Source organism: Nipponia nippon, unplaced genomic scaffold, assembly GCF_047370975.1.
Source record: "Nipponia nippon isolate SJK-2023a ecotype South Korea unplaced genomic scaffold, ASM4737097v1 scaffold_8, whole genome shotgun sequence".
NCBI classification, from domain to species: domain Eukaryota; kingdom Metazoa; phylum Chordata; class Aves; order Pelecaniformes; family Threskiornithidae; genus Nipponia; species Nipponia nippon.
This window is the reverse complement of record NW_028262402.1, coordinates 50,231,866-50,249,842: the sequence shown is the minus strand read 5'-3', so window position 1 is coordinate 50,249,842 and position 17,977 is coordinate 50,231,866. Positions and strand designations below refer to the sequence as shown.

The 17,977-nt window shown below is 38.2% G+C and overlaps 1 protein-coding gene across 2 annotated transcripts in view; it reads right to left on the bottom strand.

The window, feature by feature from the left end:
* SV2C (synaptic vesicle glycoprotein 2C) overlaps positions 1-17,977 on the bottom strand; it is a 119,772-nt gene that overhangs the window by 9,957 nt on the left and 91,838 nt on the right. For both annotated transcript variants that reach the window (XM_087742235.1, XM_087742237.1), the window contains exons 8-12: positions 15,917-16,005; positions 15,393-15,557; positions 12,406-12,539; positions 10,932-11,135; positions 9,863-10,022 (exon numbers count right to left, since the gene is read on the bottom strand). In XM_087742235.1, coding sequence (XP_087598361.1) covers positions 9,863-10,022; positions 10,932-11,135; positions 12,406-12,539; positions 15,393-15,557; positions 15,917-16,005 — 752 coding nt within the window. The remainder of the gene's footprint in view (positions 1-9,862; positions 10,023-10,931; positions 11,136-12,405; positions 12,540-15,392; positions 15,558-15,916; positions 16,006-17,977) is intronic.

Here is a 17,977-nt window from a genome sequence, read left to right as displayed (position 1 = left end):
TGAGACAAATCCTTAGTGGGAATAAATCAGTATAGCCCCTATATCTTAAACGGAATTTACGCCAACAAGATTCTGTGCCTGTCTTTATAATACTAAATCAAAGCTCAGCTGCTACAGCCTTTTATTGAGGCAAATACATTCTGCTGCCTCAGGGACCAAAATGTGAAATGAATGACTGAATAGGTAACTTTACACCTCTACAGTAGAACAAAAGACTTGCTAATGGTATTCAGTAACACTTAAAATGCTGGATTGTGAGACAGGAGGTGGGAAATCTTTTGAGAGCAACTTGGTGATTTGGGAAAGAAGCCACCAGAATAAAAGGATGATCATCTTGGGGTACAAAATAGAAATGGATTTCTTGCAGGTGGTATACATATTCAACCAGTGCTTTTTCGAAAGGCTAATAAGACCTCAAATAATAATGAATGTTTGACTCTTAGAGCTAAAGAGACCAGGGCATAAAAAAGCCCTGCTTGGTGCAGAAGAGGTATCTAAGAAACTTTGGAAAAAAGGGAAAGGGAATAGATTGCCAACAGAAAGTATGACCGAGCAGCTCAGAGGGGCTTTTGCATTGTGGTGGTGTGATTTTAGTAGTCTGGATTAAGTATTTTAGATGTTTGGTAACCCATGCATAGATGTATTACTCAAACTGCAATCATTTTAATAAATTGTGTTTTGACATGACTGTATGATTCATGGTTGCAGGAATAACCTTGTCCTAAGCCTCCTAAAAAAATATCTGTACAATAGTAGAATCTCTAACATTTCTCAGATCTCTTAGAAGTGAAAGAGAGGACTATGCAGAGCTCACACTGTGCTCCCTGGGGTAAAATAATAAGAATCAGAAGGATAGAAACTTCTTTTCAGAACAAAGTGTTTCTTTTTTGTTACTATGAAATACTGCCATTAGAAGGAAAAAGCCCCCAGTCCAAACAGCAGGTATTAACAGAAATGCTAATGGTCTGAGTGACTAAAAAGAGCCCTAGTTATTGTACTGAGGTCACATGTCAAGGAAAGGAAGAAGTCCTGTGCCCAGATGAAGCCTGAATTCCTAGGAAGTAAGTTTGAGAAACTTCTACTGGAGCACCTGAAGAGCAGCCCAGAGAATCGGCTTGAAGTAAGCAGACTTGATCCCAGCTGAAAGCAAGGATGTAAACTCTCAATGTTCTTCACAGAACTATTTTTTGATTTTGATAACAGCAGACCATGGTATCAAGGGAGAAGAGATCCTCTCCTTCAAGCAACCAATGGATATAGGCACAGCCCAGAGTGTCACTAGTTCATCTCTTCTGCTCTTCTGGAAATCTGGCAACTGGATCTCAATAGTGTTGATCAGTCAGGTCCCTTGTTGTCCTACACCCAATTTTTATACTGAGGGAGATACAAAAGCTTCTGTCTAGTGTATAGGATATAGCGGGTTTCATCACTGTCCATGCCCTGACTATCTGACATGCTGTGCTTCAGAATTATACCAGTCCTGGTATATTTGAGGACCTGCACCAAAAGAATGGTGAAGGTAGGTCTAGATCCTTCTGGTATATTTCTAAATCACTGTAGTTTGCTCAAAGAAGCAGAACTCTAGTTAACCCACAAAGTCAACTCCAGAATCTGAACAAGATTCAGAAATGTGCTAATTTGAAGTAATAGTACTTTGACTGTCAAATTCTTAAATCACTTAAAAGGATGTTCGCAGAACAGAATTAAGACATGGAACAGACTAGTTAATATACCCTCAAAAAAGTCTTTTTCAATTAATGTTAAATATTCATTTGTCCATGGCTGCAGACCAAAGTCAAACATCTTTGCCTAAAACATTATGGACATAAAATCAGAAGAGCTGATACTTACTGTTCCAGTGTCAGCTCTGGTTATTATGTGCCTTTTCTGACCCCAGGACAAAACACAATTTAGTCTCTTCTGCTGGGTGATTATAATCATAATAAATTTATTATTAGTTTGGCTATACGGCTCTTGCAATTGACAGCAGTGTTTCAATCTCTTCAAAATACCTGAGATTTAGCAAAGTAATTATTATTTTGCCTGAAGTAATCATAATTCCTCTTTGTGCAAAACCTGGCACCCATCCAGATACTGCGTGACAATAAGTATCAGCAACATCTAAGGAAGGAGAGACAGGTCTTTCTGATGGCAGAGCAGAAAGTACCCAGAAACACTGTGAAAAAAACAAGCAGAAGAGACTCAGATTTGCCTCCTGAATGTTCAAAGCCCTTATGTGCTTTTTTTTTTTCTAAATTTGATTAAACCTGCAGTACTTTTACATACTACTTATTGCCAAGAAAAGCCAAACATGAAGATCCTGGAGATAACCATCTCCAAAGTGACATGCTCTGCTGTCTGACAGTGCAGAGCAGTGAGGGCTTCCTGAGAGCACAACACTGAGAGCTGATAAGGAAACTTTGACAGTGTTGCTTGTGAAGCTTTCTGACAAGGAAAAATCTACAGCAGCTCCTTGAAAATGCCTTCCTCAGAGGAGAAATGATAAAGTTAAAACTTCCCCATTTTAAGGAAGACTTTTGGAGGAATCAGCCCAAAGGAGAAGTGGGAGATGCACTGAAGGAAGAAGCAAAGAGCCACCCTACTGGAGTGATCTTTCAAAGCCTATGAGAGGAAGATCAAATCTCTACCACAGAAACATCTGTACTACAAGGGCAGATAAAGCAGAGCATCAGAAGAATATCTGGAGGAAGCTGACCAGAACAGGGAGAAGTTCCTGAGAGGGAAGGAGCTCCAGACTGATGCATCTTCTAGGGTGAACGAGAGTGCAGATAGGAAGGACAAGCACGAAGAGGAAAGACTGTGGTAAAATAGACTTTATTGCAAACAGGTAGGAAGAGGTTAAAGACAACACAGCCAGCCTGGAAAACAGAGTTTATGTGATAGGATAATAACAGGCTGCATCTATTTTGAACAAGTTAGGGAAGAAGGAAAGGAAAAGAGTCAGAAGTGTTCTAATTTCAGCCTCATTTATGCACAGAAAGTATTTCTACAGTTATGGTGGTGACTGGTTGTGATCAGTGTCTGCACGTGTAAATACAATTTCTTCAGCTGCCAGTACTGATGTAAAACCAAACTTGCCCCAAATAACAGTAACAGGAAAAATACAGTGTTCACATAGAGAAAGCAGACACTTAGTCATCAACAGTCTCAGTATATTCAGAGAGATACCAGAACTCCCCAAAGAATACATAGATCTAGCTAAAGCAAATTTGGATAGATACAGGCAGGAAATCTTTGGAAAGGCAATAGCACAAAACATATGGGGATGCTTTACTTATATTCAGTGTTGGTTTATACTGCTTTATAAAGGTAAGCTGTTTCACAGATGCTATTTGCTTATACCTAGTTGTAACAGAAATCTGAACATAATTTTCTGAGCAATTTGGTCCGTTTCTTTTCATGTGCTGGGCTCTACAGATAGCACCTTAAGGGCTGCCACTGTGATCTAGATCTATTATAGATTATATAGCCAACATTGCCTTGTTAAGGTTTAAAGTAATTTTGTAAAATAATACCTCTCATATCTGAGCAAAATTAAGGTAATTTGTTGGCACTGAAAACCAGTTCTGCTTTGTAAAATGGACTTACTCAATTTTTCCAGTTGTAAGGGGTCATTATTAGACTAATCCCATTAATGTTATCAAATTATGAACAAAGAAGAGTAGGACAAAGTAAGCCCATTTTTATATCCTTTGGCTGTCCTGATGACAGAAAATAAACAACTCAGCAGAAGTTCAATCTTTTGATCTTTAAGCAGTTTTCAGGCATGTCCTTTTGCCTAAAATACGCACATCATTGGCAGGAAGAGTAAGATTTTTACAGGCTTAAGTAAAATGTTGTTGCGACCTGTACCTGAAGGTTGTTACTCTTCAACCTTCTGCCTTCATATCCCTCAATTTTAATACTGTGTTTGAATGTGAATTTGTTGTGTACGAATAGTCAGAATAAAGTCATTGAGCAAACTGTTGAGCTCCAGGGATAGCAAATTCAGACTTGCTGGTTTTTAAACATCTTTCTCAGAACAGTGTTTGTGATTCGAATCAGCTAAAATCTGTATTAATTCATGCCTTTATAATTAATTGTACTGAATCCAGGGAAGTAAAAATAGCAGGCAATAAATATGCTGCAATTCACATACATAAACGAGCATAGTCTTCTCTTGCAGCACTAGTACGGTTTTTGCTACAGTGTTGCAGGAAAGTGCTAGAGTGTATGGGAAGTCTGCAAATGATCAAAGATATGTGATGTGTCATCTCAGCATCATGAATGAATTAAGTGAAAAATTCCAAAGCTATAAGGCCATCACTATATACACCAATTTCCGTTCTGTTGATCAGTTATGGGGCAAAGCACTGGCACAAAAATGTCTTTTTGACTCCATGAGCAATCCTTATTACTGGCCAAGGGAGTTTGGCAGCAAGAATCCCTTGTCCAGCTAGAGAATGCCAATAAATCTTTCAGACACATCAGTAAGATAATGCTGGTGAATCAATTTGGGATTGCCTTAAAAAAAAAGTTACAGAGTTTAGTACTGGTAGGAGAAAAATGTGAAAGTCCTATAAAAGTGTCAGGTCTGAGAGAAAGCTGGATGTTAGAAAAAAGGAATTTTCCCCAATGTATTTTACTTCTCTTGCTGAGAAAGCTGCGACAATGAAAAACACTGAGCTTCTTTTTACCCAAGCCCCACATAAAAATGGCAAGAGTCCAAACAGTTAAAAATAGAGGGATTATCCAAGCCTTTAGATTAAAAGAGCTTGTTTCCTGGTTGCCACATATGCTGCTTCTTAGACCAGGTGCTTATATTCCTACGTAAAATACTTCAGGCCCACTTCTCCATTGCTGATAGTCAGAGTACTACAGGACTTCATTGTCCTGTAGTGGAGTGCTACTAAATGTGTAGCACAGATTTTTTATAACCTTCTTGCCAGAGCTAATACTGAGCCTGTCCAGCACTTTACAAAAAACTCTGAATATCATGTTTGTGGGTGTTGTTAATATGTAAAGGCTATGAAAAGAGAGTTTCTGAGTGTACTATGGACAATTTTCTAATGTCCAGACCTTTTAAGATCTTTTAAAAAATGAGTATAGAGATTCATATCATAGCCTGGCCAATTACAGCACTCAGTATGCAAGTAAAACTGTGGAATTTGCCTTTCTGCCTTGGACTACGGCCTAAGGCATTGCACAGGTTCGGCATGTCATGCCTTAAAAACATTAACATGAAATTTCAGCAAAATGTTGTTGAATCACATCCACAGGATGGCAGTAGAAAATAGCTGTTAGGAAGTCTACTGTAAGTCAATGACTGCTGTTATGACTCAAAAGAATAGAAAACTTCTCTTCTGATAGCCACAACAATAAAAAGTTGGACTTAAGATACCCTGTGAATAATGTTTATTACTCTGGAGATAGATTCTCAGGGCTCAAGAAGACGAGAAAAAGATAAATATAATGAACTGAAGATAGGTAACTTACTTCTTAATTATGACCAAACCCTTATGAACTTACTTCTGAAGTATTAAAAAAAGGCAAACCAGGATGACTTCATTTTATAGCACACCTTGAATTATAAATATTCCTGGACAAGATTCAAACCCAGATGTCTGGCAGCTGTAGTAAAACTGATGAATTGTTGGTTATCTGATGCAATCTGACCTTGATTTATTCTGCGGGAGATGACCTATTTCTATTCCTATTTCTGTTTAGGTTTGGCTTGTTTGTTGTGTCCACTCCTTGACAAGAGTCTTGGCTTATAAAGTTGGTGTTTCCCAAGTTAGTTCACAAGAAGATATTTATCATTTGTGTGAAAGTAATGATTGCATTTTAAAGTCATAAACATCTCCTAAATGTTACTTCTTCAGAGAATTTTAACTCTCTTCCATTCATATTTATATTACAGGCAGAGCTAGGAAACTGTGCAATGTTATTGCAAGCCCCTTGGGCACACACATTACAACACAAGCCATAACTACCTCATCGCACAGTATTTTTTTTCCGCATCACTCTGCCAATGCACAGAACAAAGAGAGCTTGAGGGGTAAAACATATATGTAGTGAAGAAAACTTGGTTTCCCTCATCCACTGCAGAAGTTGGAAGGTGCACTGTGAATAAGGCTGGGGACTGCAAGATGAGAAAGCAGTCTCGTGGTTAAGGTAGTTAAGTGCTGTCAGGAGAAAGGATAGAATCCATGTTCCTGCCGCTGATTTTGTATATGATGCAATCAAGTCACTTAAAGCTAACTAGATGCTCATTAAGTATGCATTTCACGTTTTCTCAGTGTTCCGCTTAGCACCTTCAGGTTTGTGTTGCTGAAATGCTGAGCACTTACAGCTGCAGTGGAAGTTATACTTTCAGCCCATTCTCTCTTCTAAAATGCTCAGTTACTGGGATTGTCAAATTAGGCACCTAAAGTCTGTTTTAACAATGTCTTTTTCCTATATGCCTCAATTTCTACATCATCTCCTTTCAAAGCAATGTTTGGAAAATATGGAAAGTTTACAAAAGAGTAAGAAAGCACTCTAGGAGCACCCAAAAATGTTTGCAAGACGTTTAAGATCTCTCCTTCAGAGCAGAGCTTCCATGGCTATGGAATAGCCTGGTTTGGCCCTCAAGAGGGTCATCACCAACTAAAGACTTTTCAGAACCTGCTGACTGCTGAGCAGTCCAGAATAGCACTGGCCATTAAGAAAATAAGGCAAAAGACAAAAGAAAAGGTAAGACAAAAGATGAGTTCATACAAGTTCTTTACACTGTGGAGCTGGTTAATTAACTTGCTTATTGGAAATCAGCTAGTTTATAGCTAGTCATCATGAGTGTCCTTTAAAATCTGTGTCTTGAAAAGTAAAAAAAAAAAAAAAAAAAATCAAATGATTACTCGTTACCACCATGTGTGTAATATGGAAGACAGAATCCTACCTATGGCTAGCAGTAGTAACATATCTTCACCTTTTAACACAACTTCGTCAGCTACCTGAGAACCATTTGAAATCTATATAGTTTCTAACAGCTCTTATTTTACCAGTTGTGCAAATCAACTGAGATTTTATAAAGAATATGCAGGCAAAAGATATGCTACAATGGCATAAAATTTGAAAGTAGTCATCAAGAATTTAGGGCAAACCACATAATTACCTCAAATCCAGGCATTAGTAAATTAAAATGTAAATAGGTAGATGAGTGTGAATACATATGGAATCCAAATCTGTTAAGATTTTGAAGCAACCTTAACTTTGCCCTGCGGGCAGCTGATGAAGAAGAAACTGAAATGTGTGCCGTGTATCATATACACTGCTCATTTCCAAATTGCTCACCACACCCCTACCTGGCAAAAAGCCAGTATGATCCCTAAATAACCTGGAGTACAATTTATGAAACACCTTTTGTACTAGCCTGCATGACACTGGCAAAGCCCCGGTGGTTTGGCAGCTGGCCGGTCTCCAACAGGAGTCGTGCAGGAGGAAAAGGAGGGGCTGCCCAGCCTGGTCTTTTGTGCATGGCAGCATGAACTGGCCTCCTTCCACACACTGTTATTCCAGCCCAACCTCCAGTTGCACTTTGCTGCCAGTTTGTGGTCTTTTCACTGGTTGAGAGTAGGAAAAAAGTACATATTGGAATAGTAAAAGAGTGACAGAGTGAGAAAAGTTGTTGCGCCTAGATTGCCTTTTGAGGGGAAACTGGAAGGCAGTTTCAGGACCAGATTCACTCTGGATGCAACTTTAAAGTACAAGAGGACATCAGCTTAAGCATGAAGGGCCTCATATGCAAAAACAGCTCAGGCAACTTCATATACCATATATGCCTGGAAAGGCTGTTCAGCCCTACAGCTACTTGCAAAACCTGGATATTCAAGTCGTGCCAGGCTATGGTGATCAGAGGAGTCTTAGAAGGAAAGACAGGACTGTCAGAGGTGGACAATGGTGGCTGTTAAACTGTAGCTAGTCTGGATAAAAAAACACCAGGGAAAAAAGTGTGGGAAACAATTTTCAAATAGTTCTATAAAACATGAAGAAGCTTGGCCCCAGTCTAAAAAAAAACATGTCTAGAAAGTGAGTTCTAGAATTGCTCATGTCCTTACAACCCAGCTGGCAATAACTGGCAGTGATGGTTCCATCGCTTTTGGAACTTTGAAGAAAAAATCTCATCTACAGTATATATCAGCAACATCTTTCCTGGCACTGGTAGATTCGGCCTATCAGCCTTTTTATATCAATAATATAAAGTGATAAGTTTCCTATCTGAATTGTTGCAAAAAACCCCAACAACCCAGTTGCAAGTAAATTTCTGAGGTGGAATTCAGACAGCTATTATTGCACACATAAGCTTTTTTATCAAGAAAAATGGGGAAGAATTTGCTACAATCCCAAAGCTAGCAGAAACTATTAAAAACAACTATTAGCTACAAAGACAGATGCTCTAGAATAGATATCAGCTACATTCCTTCTATCATTCCTAGTAGTGATGATTAGTTTTTCTTCCATTAACATCAATGACTTTTGCAATTATTTCTCTTTACTTCATTTTAAGACAATATTTGTGGCTGCTACATTCAGGAATACCAAAAAGATAGCTATTTCTAAAGGATATTTATTAGAATTACATCATAGAGTTTGGATGATAGAATAATTCTTCCCAGAAGAACAGTTTACTGAGGTGTAATAAAAACAGTAGTGCTTAATATTAAAGCTTAGTGCTTTGGATTCATAAGTAGCCTAGTATGGTTATTCGATACAACCACAACAATGGACATCAATTTCTTGTGTGAAGAAGCATATATTTTAAAAATACCAATGAAAAGAAAACAGAGAAGCCAGTCTACAGTCTTCCTTTCCTGAATGGAAAATACCAAAGCCAGTTGCACCTCTGTCCAGAAACTTAGACTTGCCCGCAAGGCATCACACATTTATAAACTGGAAATATTTTTCACCGTATTGGAAACTCCTAGTGAATGACATAATGAATAGCACTGTGACAGGAGAAAGGACACACTGTCCTTTGGCAGGAATCTGGGCAATTTTACATAAAATTTGTTTAAGGACGGGAGGGAGGAGAAATATCGCAGTCTATTCAAGAAAATCCCGCTTCTACATTTTTACACTTGACATACAACAGCATATGACTCGACTGTTTTTCCTTCAGTCCATTAAGTGACATAAGATCAGCATTAAAAAATACCCTGTATCTGAAAAAACCCACCATGTCGTCTAGTAGTAATGCTTGCAGGACATGAAAATTGTCCTGAGCTTTCCTGCAAGAGCCATGAAAAGTCAGCAGCAGTGCCCAAGACATTTTTATATCTGCTTAATGCTGAGTATGTACACTCCTAGCAACCCTGCATACAAATTTGTAGCAGACTGATTTACAGCTCAGCATGGTTCAAGCCCACAACCTCTTCCAGAAGATACTGTTCAGTTCCAGACAGTGATTTTTATTATCATCCCCACCATTTCACAGCCAACATACAAATGCAGCTATATTGCTATTTTGGACCAACTACTGCCTTCATAGCCAGTGGCACTAGGGGAAACCCAGAAATATTCCATTGCTGTTTTCAGAAATACTACTCGTTAGCTGTGTTTTAAATGAGAGTAGCAGCTAGGCCTTCTTTTTTCATATGAAACTACATTTGTGGTATTTTCCTGATTAGGTGATATGTGATGCAAAATACATACTAAATTGCTCAAAAAAACCCCTTTTCTCCCCTTGCTATTCATAAGACAAGCTTCAGCACAGTAAAAACGTCGTTATCACTGTAAAGCTCATACGTAACCGTGTCTATTTACCATTTCTGCTGCTACTTAGAGATAGTGTCAGTGAGGTTAGGGGAGGTGTATCTGCACATACCTTCTGTCTGTGGGATATAGCTCCACAGTAATGACATCTAGAGAGTTCCACGCTGAGATGGTGAGGCCGTTGTAGAGGCACAGCATACCTATCATCATGGATTCACTGGTCCCAAACCACAGGAAAAAACAGCTGATGCCAGAGAGAACCATGGAACCACCTAGGTACAGGACAAGTGAAACAAACACGAAGTGGAGCTGTATTTAAAGAATAATCTTTGTTTGCTTTGTCTAATGTTTTTATTCACAGTGTAGCTAAATAGCTGATCAATATATTTGAGTTAAAAACTACAGAGACCTCCTCTGCTGGTAAGACCAGTCAGGCAGGCAAACGTTGTAAGGGGCTCAAAGAAAAAAATCATAACTCCTCAAATATTAGGATATATCATATAGTATTAAGCTGGAACCCTCTCTGAAGTCCCAAAGCAAGCTTCTTGGGGAAAATGACTCCCATTCTTCCTTGTTCCTCATCTTCTGCAATTACAAAAAACTTGTTCATATGTTGTAGCAATAAAAACATTGAATGGAATTGCATTTATATAGAGATATTCTCCTAGAAAATTAACACAATGAACTACCACATTGTTATTTCAGTAAATTGAAAACAGATTTGTCATTGCAGATAGTCCATAGGTGATATCTTTCAACTGTGTTACTTTGCAAAACGGATAACAGGTAAAGGACTGCTGACTCTTTCGAGTAGCTACTCCACTAGCTGAGGGTCACCTGTGCACATCTTGCTTTCCTTTCAGCTGGAGCAAAGACAAGCCAATGGTCAGCACTCTCCAAAATCTCATCCCAAATGCCTAAATAACAGTCTTGTAATATCAGCGTGGAAGAGCAATGACTGATAATGTGGCCTAGCAGAAGTGGCTGCAGAACCTTTTGTTCCTAGAGTTTCTAAACATTTTTTTAAAAAAATGGCCCTTATGACACCACTTAAACAAAGTATCTGCAGAAGGAATGTTTTGCATCTCTCTGAACCAAATCCTTTAAAAAGAGAACATGTTACTTTATTGGGAGAGCTTTAGGTTTTGGTGGTGTTCCCCATTTTAAAGTGAAGCCCCTACCCAGCATTGTTAACCGTCCAATTCTATCCATCAGGAGAGCGGACACAATATTCCCCGGTAACACTGCCAAAGTTCCCAGGAAATTAACAAAGTAAATCCAGTAGGCACTGTAGTCATCATCGAAAGAAATCTGGCATCCTGTCCTGATGTGGAAAAATGTGCAATTTATCAATTCGCTGTCAACAAATTTATATTGCTCGAGATCTGTGGAAAGAAGAAAATGAAACATTTCAGCTAACAGCTGACTCCATGTGCAGCTTTTGATTAAAAACATTTCAAGTTTGGGCAACTTTAATGACAACTTGGAGATCTGACTCTTCATATAATGGGACTAGTTATTGCTGTTAATTTTGATACCTTTTTATCTTAATAGAAAAATATGCAAAGTTCATGAAAAAGAGCAACTAAGGCCTGGAATTAGGCAAATTATATTACTGTATTTCAGCTCTGCTTGGACTGTATTTGATTAAGGCCTTTCAGTACCAGCTGATCTTACATAAAAAACACTGACTATCTGCAAACTTCTATCACTCGGTCTTGCTCGGTATCAGACCTTCTATTTCCACACCAGAGAGCCTTTCAGTCGAGACTGCCAATTGTGCTCAATTTGGTTTGACTTCCTTTAAAGCAAAACGTTCCTACAGAATTCAGATTAAACTAATTTTCATTTCTGAGACAGCCTTGTGGTCTTCAGTTTGAGCACGGATGAGTTACTACATAAACCATTCAGGCCATTCTTCTTCCAATACCATTTTGGAGATCTCTCTCTATACTTCCACTTACTTTCTGTTGCTCCTGCCAGCTTTATAACCTGAATCAAGAATACCTTCCTTCCATGCAAAGAAAGCTGGGCGTTGCTTGCTCTGAAACCTAACTCTATTACTATTATGATTGCTGGAGTTACAGGAAAGCAGTAAGAAGTGCCCCACCTTTCCAACAAGCTTAGTTGGCCATGTTCTACTTTCAGTTATGTTGTTTTTTAAACTGAAAAATAAAAGACTCCTCTGTTTAAACATATGAAAATACACATTCCTATTTTTGTTAGAATACTTAGGAGAGTGGAAATGATTATAGATTAGGTAGTTTGAATCCTGAACTCAGATTCCTATGTCACAGCAAGCACAATGAACAAAGTATTTCACCAGTCTCATTTAGACTAAATAAAAATACACCAGTTAAAGCTACCAGTAAAGCAGTAAATATATTTTGTCCTGTCCAGACTGAATCTCTTTAGAGATGATTAAAATCAAAGAGTTGTTTATTATCTGAGTCAATATTAGGCCTGTGGTATCTCTAGTGCAGGTGTGATCCTTTCGCTTTTCTGTTATAACGTTACGGAGGCCTGTTGCTTCTTATAGCTTTTTATTCCCTACAGCAGGGCTTCTTGTATGCCTTATGAGAAATCCAGAAATTATAAACATAAGATGAGAACACTTAGCTGAACAATGGATGTTCAGGTCTTTTCTCGTAATACCTGTGTTGTAGAAGGTGGTATTCACGAAAGTACAGTTCCTGAAGTATGTGTTCAGTGAAGTAATGTCTTCAAACACACAGTTCTTAAAAAGTGAATCTTCAAAGGTTACTGATTTAAACTTCATCATAATAAACCTGCCCAATACAAATAATTTCTATCAGTCTACCTTCATAGGTTAGAAAGAGCAAGAGGTCAAGCTGATGTACCTGTACAGGTGCAAAAAATCTCAACCCCAGAAATGGAGATTCCTTACAGGCATTCTGGAGGCATAATTAATGATTAGCTGCTTCTATATACTATTGTTCAGAAAAGGCATTAATAAGACAAATAGCTCCACATAGTTACTGGCCACAACCAGTAATACCAATTCTTTGATAATATTTCTGTTATTACTTGCCCTTAACCATCAACCAAAACCAATATGTCATGACATTCATAGAATAGCCTTGTAAAATCACGATTACTTGTAATTTGACATTACAGTTGGAAATTGGGAGATCATGCTCCAGAAACTTAGTCTCCTGGAACAAACAAGCACCTGCTAGTAGCAACAAGCTGTAAATAAAGAATTTTTTGAAGAACCTCTGTTTCTTCAGATGAACACACTGGGCACCATGTCAGGCTCAAATGCAAGACATATTAGTCCATGTGTTAAAAAATGGTTTTGCAAAATCATTTAACATGAACACAACAATTACATTGCCAGTTATACAGCTAGATATCTAACTGGGAGTATGTGTTTGTTACTCCTGTGTCTGTGGATGCAATCGCAATTAACTGTGTACATAAAACAGGCATAAACAAATTGTCAATAGCTTTTCTTATTTCTGAACATCTTCCTACTGACTCTCATTTAACTCCCAGGCCTTTGATCATGACTGTCAATCAAGTCGTTCATAGAAAAAGCCAATGACAAAGTGTATTACTAGCAGTAATTTTCTACCTCAGTGTTACTAGATTAAAACAATGCTGTAAGCCTTTTTTAGTACAATTCTACCAAATAGCATCCTCATGCTAACAAAAAAAAAGACAGATGTAGCAATACATTATTATTTTTGTGATGTCTTTTATCTCATATGAAGGTGTGAAAAAAACTACAAGTAAAAAAAGGGCAGTTTTGCTGGCAGACTTCACCCGAAGTGGCAACAGTTTGAAAAGCAGTGCTTTAATTTTTATATGGCAGTAAGAACTGTTAAAATGGCAAAGTCTTCTCAACACAGGCCTGGCTCTGCTCTAATTAAACCCAGTGTGACTAGCTAAGTATTTTTCTTCTTACAAGACTAATAGTAGAAATAGTAACACACAAAATATGCTACCTATGAAATAGTAGGAATTAAACTCTCTTGCCAATAAGGTTGTTGGAATCACATCTTTTTGAGAAAGGAGAGCAAAAGCTAATTGTGTTTATCACAGGAAAAGACTTACTAGCTAATGAATTCTATTTGTGTATTGGTCAGAAGAATGGTGTTTTCAGCCCATTAGTTTTAGTTACTGTATCATTTATCATTTGTGACAGACTGATTAAAATCAGGCTGGCGTTCAGTGTCAACTCATTATAATTTTTCATATAGCACTTTCCATTTTAAAATGTAGCCTAATTCCAGAGGAGAACAAAGAAAGTTTAGCAATTAGATTAGTCAGTTGGAACAGAAACAACAGAATGCGTGTCCTACATTCGTCTGATGCACTTTTTACCTTTGGACAGGAAACATGTTGTGACTATATCAAAATTGGTGTTGCGATGATTTGAATTAAAACCCAACAGAAATGTAATGAAATAAAAAGCCAAGTACTGATGGATCTTCTACTTAAGAAAGAACATGAAGGAAACATTGAGATTGAGGGTGAGTGGACTACTGAAACGTTTGTGGAGGAAGAATATCAGAGTTCATACTTCTGTGGAAAATGTTTTGCGAATCTCAAATAACTGTCAGAGACCTATTAAATTTCTGCATTTGAAAGAGTAAATTAGTGTTTTAGAGTAGACTAACATTAGATTTAGTGTTTTACAAGAATTTTCAGCTCAAATTGGTAAGACTTTGGTTTACAGAGTGCTGTCAGTTACTGACAGTAGATGGTTCTTTGCTTTTAGGAGAACATCTACCTCCTGGAAAGGAGCAGAATGGGGAAGCTATGGCTAGTTTAAAAATGAGATAACTGCTATTTTTTGTCTGCAATCCATGCACCTTTAACTGTGTCAAAATGCAAGTTCTTATAAAAATAATTTTAAAAGCCCCATATTACCAAAATAATTAATTTTATTCACTTAGATATAGATTTTCCTATGGAAATAATAATTACTTAGCACCATGACATCCAGGAGACCATTCACATGGTTGTTCTGTATATTTCTTAAGAGAAACCAGATACCTAAAATAGCTGTGTTTAATTTTCCCTTAAGTTATCTAGTTATCTGTAAAGTCCAGATAGAGCATTAATATGTTTGGATTCAGTTAAAAAACACAAAAGGCATTGCCAATGTATTGTTTCCCATTTCAGAGCAGTTCATACTTTTTATTGATTTACAGTAACATTTAGCTTTTATTTTTCTGTGATAAGATCCCAGCCTCTCAATGTTCAGCATTTTCACAGAAGCATCTTTCATCAGTATAAGAAAAGAACCAGCAACAGAGATGAAAGTACGTCCTTCCCCAGCCCCCTGCAATATGCCGCATGTGTTGTGTCTGAAAACCTTTGAATCCTACTGTGAAAGGAAGTATCATTAACTTAGGCTTTTCGGTCTGTTTTTCAGGATGACAAGGAAGCTGGGTTTGCATGGGGGATCCCAACGCAGGAACCACCAGGGAATGTACAGATCCACTTCTCCCCATGCTCCACGAGTCATAAGAAATCAAGAGCAGAAATAAATTCCCATTAAAAAGTAACAAACCCATCTACCATTAGCTAATGGAGAAAAATACTAGATTATTAGGGCATTCTTTAAAACATGCTTTAAAACAAGTCAGGATATTAGGAAATCTCTAAACCTGTCATTGATGTATTGTCCATTGCTGTGAATCTGATTTTCCAGTGTGAAGTTGAAGACGAAATGTGAAACCTCCTCATTGTGGAAATGTTTCACTCGGGACGCATACTCATCTGACTGCAGATGTTTAATGACATCGGGAAACCAGACAGATAAGCCGTAGTAGCTGTGAAAAACAGAAAAATCTCAGTTGTCAATGTCACTTGTTTGGAAATCTGTGTGAGGACGAGCAGCTCCCTCGGCCACTTACATGATGGAGCAGTTGCTCCATCATAATAAAATCCTCCATAAAATAAAAATCTTGAAAGATGTTGACCCCAGAAGATGCCAGTTTTCTGAAGCAGATATTTTTGATGAGTTGGGCTTGCAACCAAGAGCAGACTAATAAATGTAACATTTTGTGGAAGGATACTGAATAAAACCTTTCCACATAAAAAGGATAATCATAGTGACAGATTTGCATGCAGATGATTCTTCTGTCTGTCAAGTCTATCAAAAATCGTTTAAGATCTCAACCGCTCTTACCCAAAAGACAAGGTGAACCATACAGCTGTAAGTTTGATTGTATTATCCTTCACTGGGTAGTTGAAGCATCTCATAAACGTCAACCAAATCTGTAAATCATTAGGAAATACATTTATTTTAAATCGTATTTTGAACAATTTTGTTAAATGATAGAAGCTTTTTGATTCTGATATGCTTGCTTCTTCAGGGCATCAGAGAGAGCAGATCAGCTCTTTGATACTGGTCATAGCTGTACTTCTCATACAGGTATGTTAATCTCCAGCTATAGCCAGGTTGTGTGCATTTGGTGACTTTCCATCTAGTCCAACCCCCCTGTGATGGGCAGGGTCATCTTCAGCTAGGTCAGGTTGCTCAAAGCCCCATCCAGTCTGACCTTGAACACTTCCAGGGACAGGGCATCCACAACTTCTCTGGGCAACCTGTTTGAGTGTCTCACCACCCTCATCATAAAAAATTTCTTCCTAATGTCCAATCTAAATCCATCGTCTTTCAGCTTAAAACTGTTATACCTTTCTCTGCCACTACAGGCCTTGCTGAAAAGTCTCTCTCCGTCTTTCTTATAAGCCCCCTTTAAGTATTGAAAGGCTGCAATAAGGTCTCCCTGGAGCCTTCTCTTCTCCAGGCTGAACAACCCCAGCTCCCTCAGCCTGTCCTCATAGGAGAGGTGTTCCAGCCCTCTGATCATTTTTGTGGCCCTCCTCTGGACCTGCTCCAACAGTTCCATGTCTTTCTTGTACTAGGGACTCCAGAGCTGGATGCAGTACTCCAGGTGGGGTCTCACCAGAGCAGAGGGGCAGAATCACGTCCCTCGACCTGCTGGCCACGCTTCTTTTGATGCAGCCCAGGATATAGTTGGTTTTCTGTGCTGCAAGCACATGTTGCTGGCTCATATCAAATTTTTTATCCACCAGTGTGGACTGTGTCTGTTAATTTCCCCCTGCCCTGATCACTTCAAACTTTCCTCACCTCTAGGCAGCTTCATTTTGCTACCTCAAATAAACCAGAGATCTTGTCAGAAATGTTTTCTTCTTGCTTCCCAGTATTACACTGCTTTAAGTTTAGACAAACTATATTCCGTAATTCAACAGGGACACACTCAGAGTCTGATCTATCATAAACTATCACAGATAGAAATTGGTACTTCAACTATATGATTAAAAGCTGGGACTACCCCCAAGTCAGAGATGCTACAACACAGCTGACTGAAAGTGGTGTTTTCCTCTCTCTCTCTCTCATCTCAAGATGACCTCTTCCTTTTGAAAAGAAAAGGTAGTCTGTCCTAGGAGGTTTCAGCACACGTCATGCAATGAGGAAGGTGCACTGACCCAGGGGCTAGTCCAGTGAGATAACAAGGATGTGAGACAACTAAGTTGCAACTCCTTTAAAGCTGGTTTAGTAACAAGGCCAGATCATAACATTTCAATACTCAACTACTCCATTTTTGGACAAATGACTGTAAAAGTAGACACTACCGGGATTATTTTTTTTCTTATAGGGAAAATGCCATTGTTCCAAGCAAAGCAATTTTGTGACAAAGCTTGGTTTACAACACTTCTTCATCATGGCTCTGGAGAGCTTTAAGATGCCAGATTTTTAACAGCTGTGAAAAGCTATTTGTGACTTTTTTTTTCTTAAATTAATGAGACTTTTCTCATTCTCAATTTTCATTAGAAGATTCAAAGATACTGGATAATTCTGATTTTGTAAAAAAGTAAAAAAGGATATGGAGCACAGTCCCAGTGAGCTTGTATTAAACTCTCTGAAATAGCTCTAACATAGTTTTCTGGTAAAATATTTAACATGCCTAAAAATACACGCAGATACAATGCCTTATAAAGGTTTTATTGAAATTAATTTACACAATTTATTCACAGCTTTACCATTTGTAAGTAATGAGGCTGCCTCATGTTCCTGCTGATAATTTTTCATCTCACCATGTGACACCTCTTTCCATAGCTATATATGGATATGCATTCTCAGTACATATTATATTGTGGTGCTTGGGAATATGGCTATGTAACTATTAGCTATCACTTCTGTGAAGACCAATGCAGCATTTTC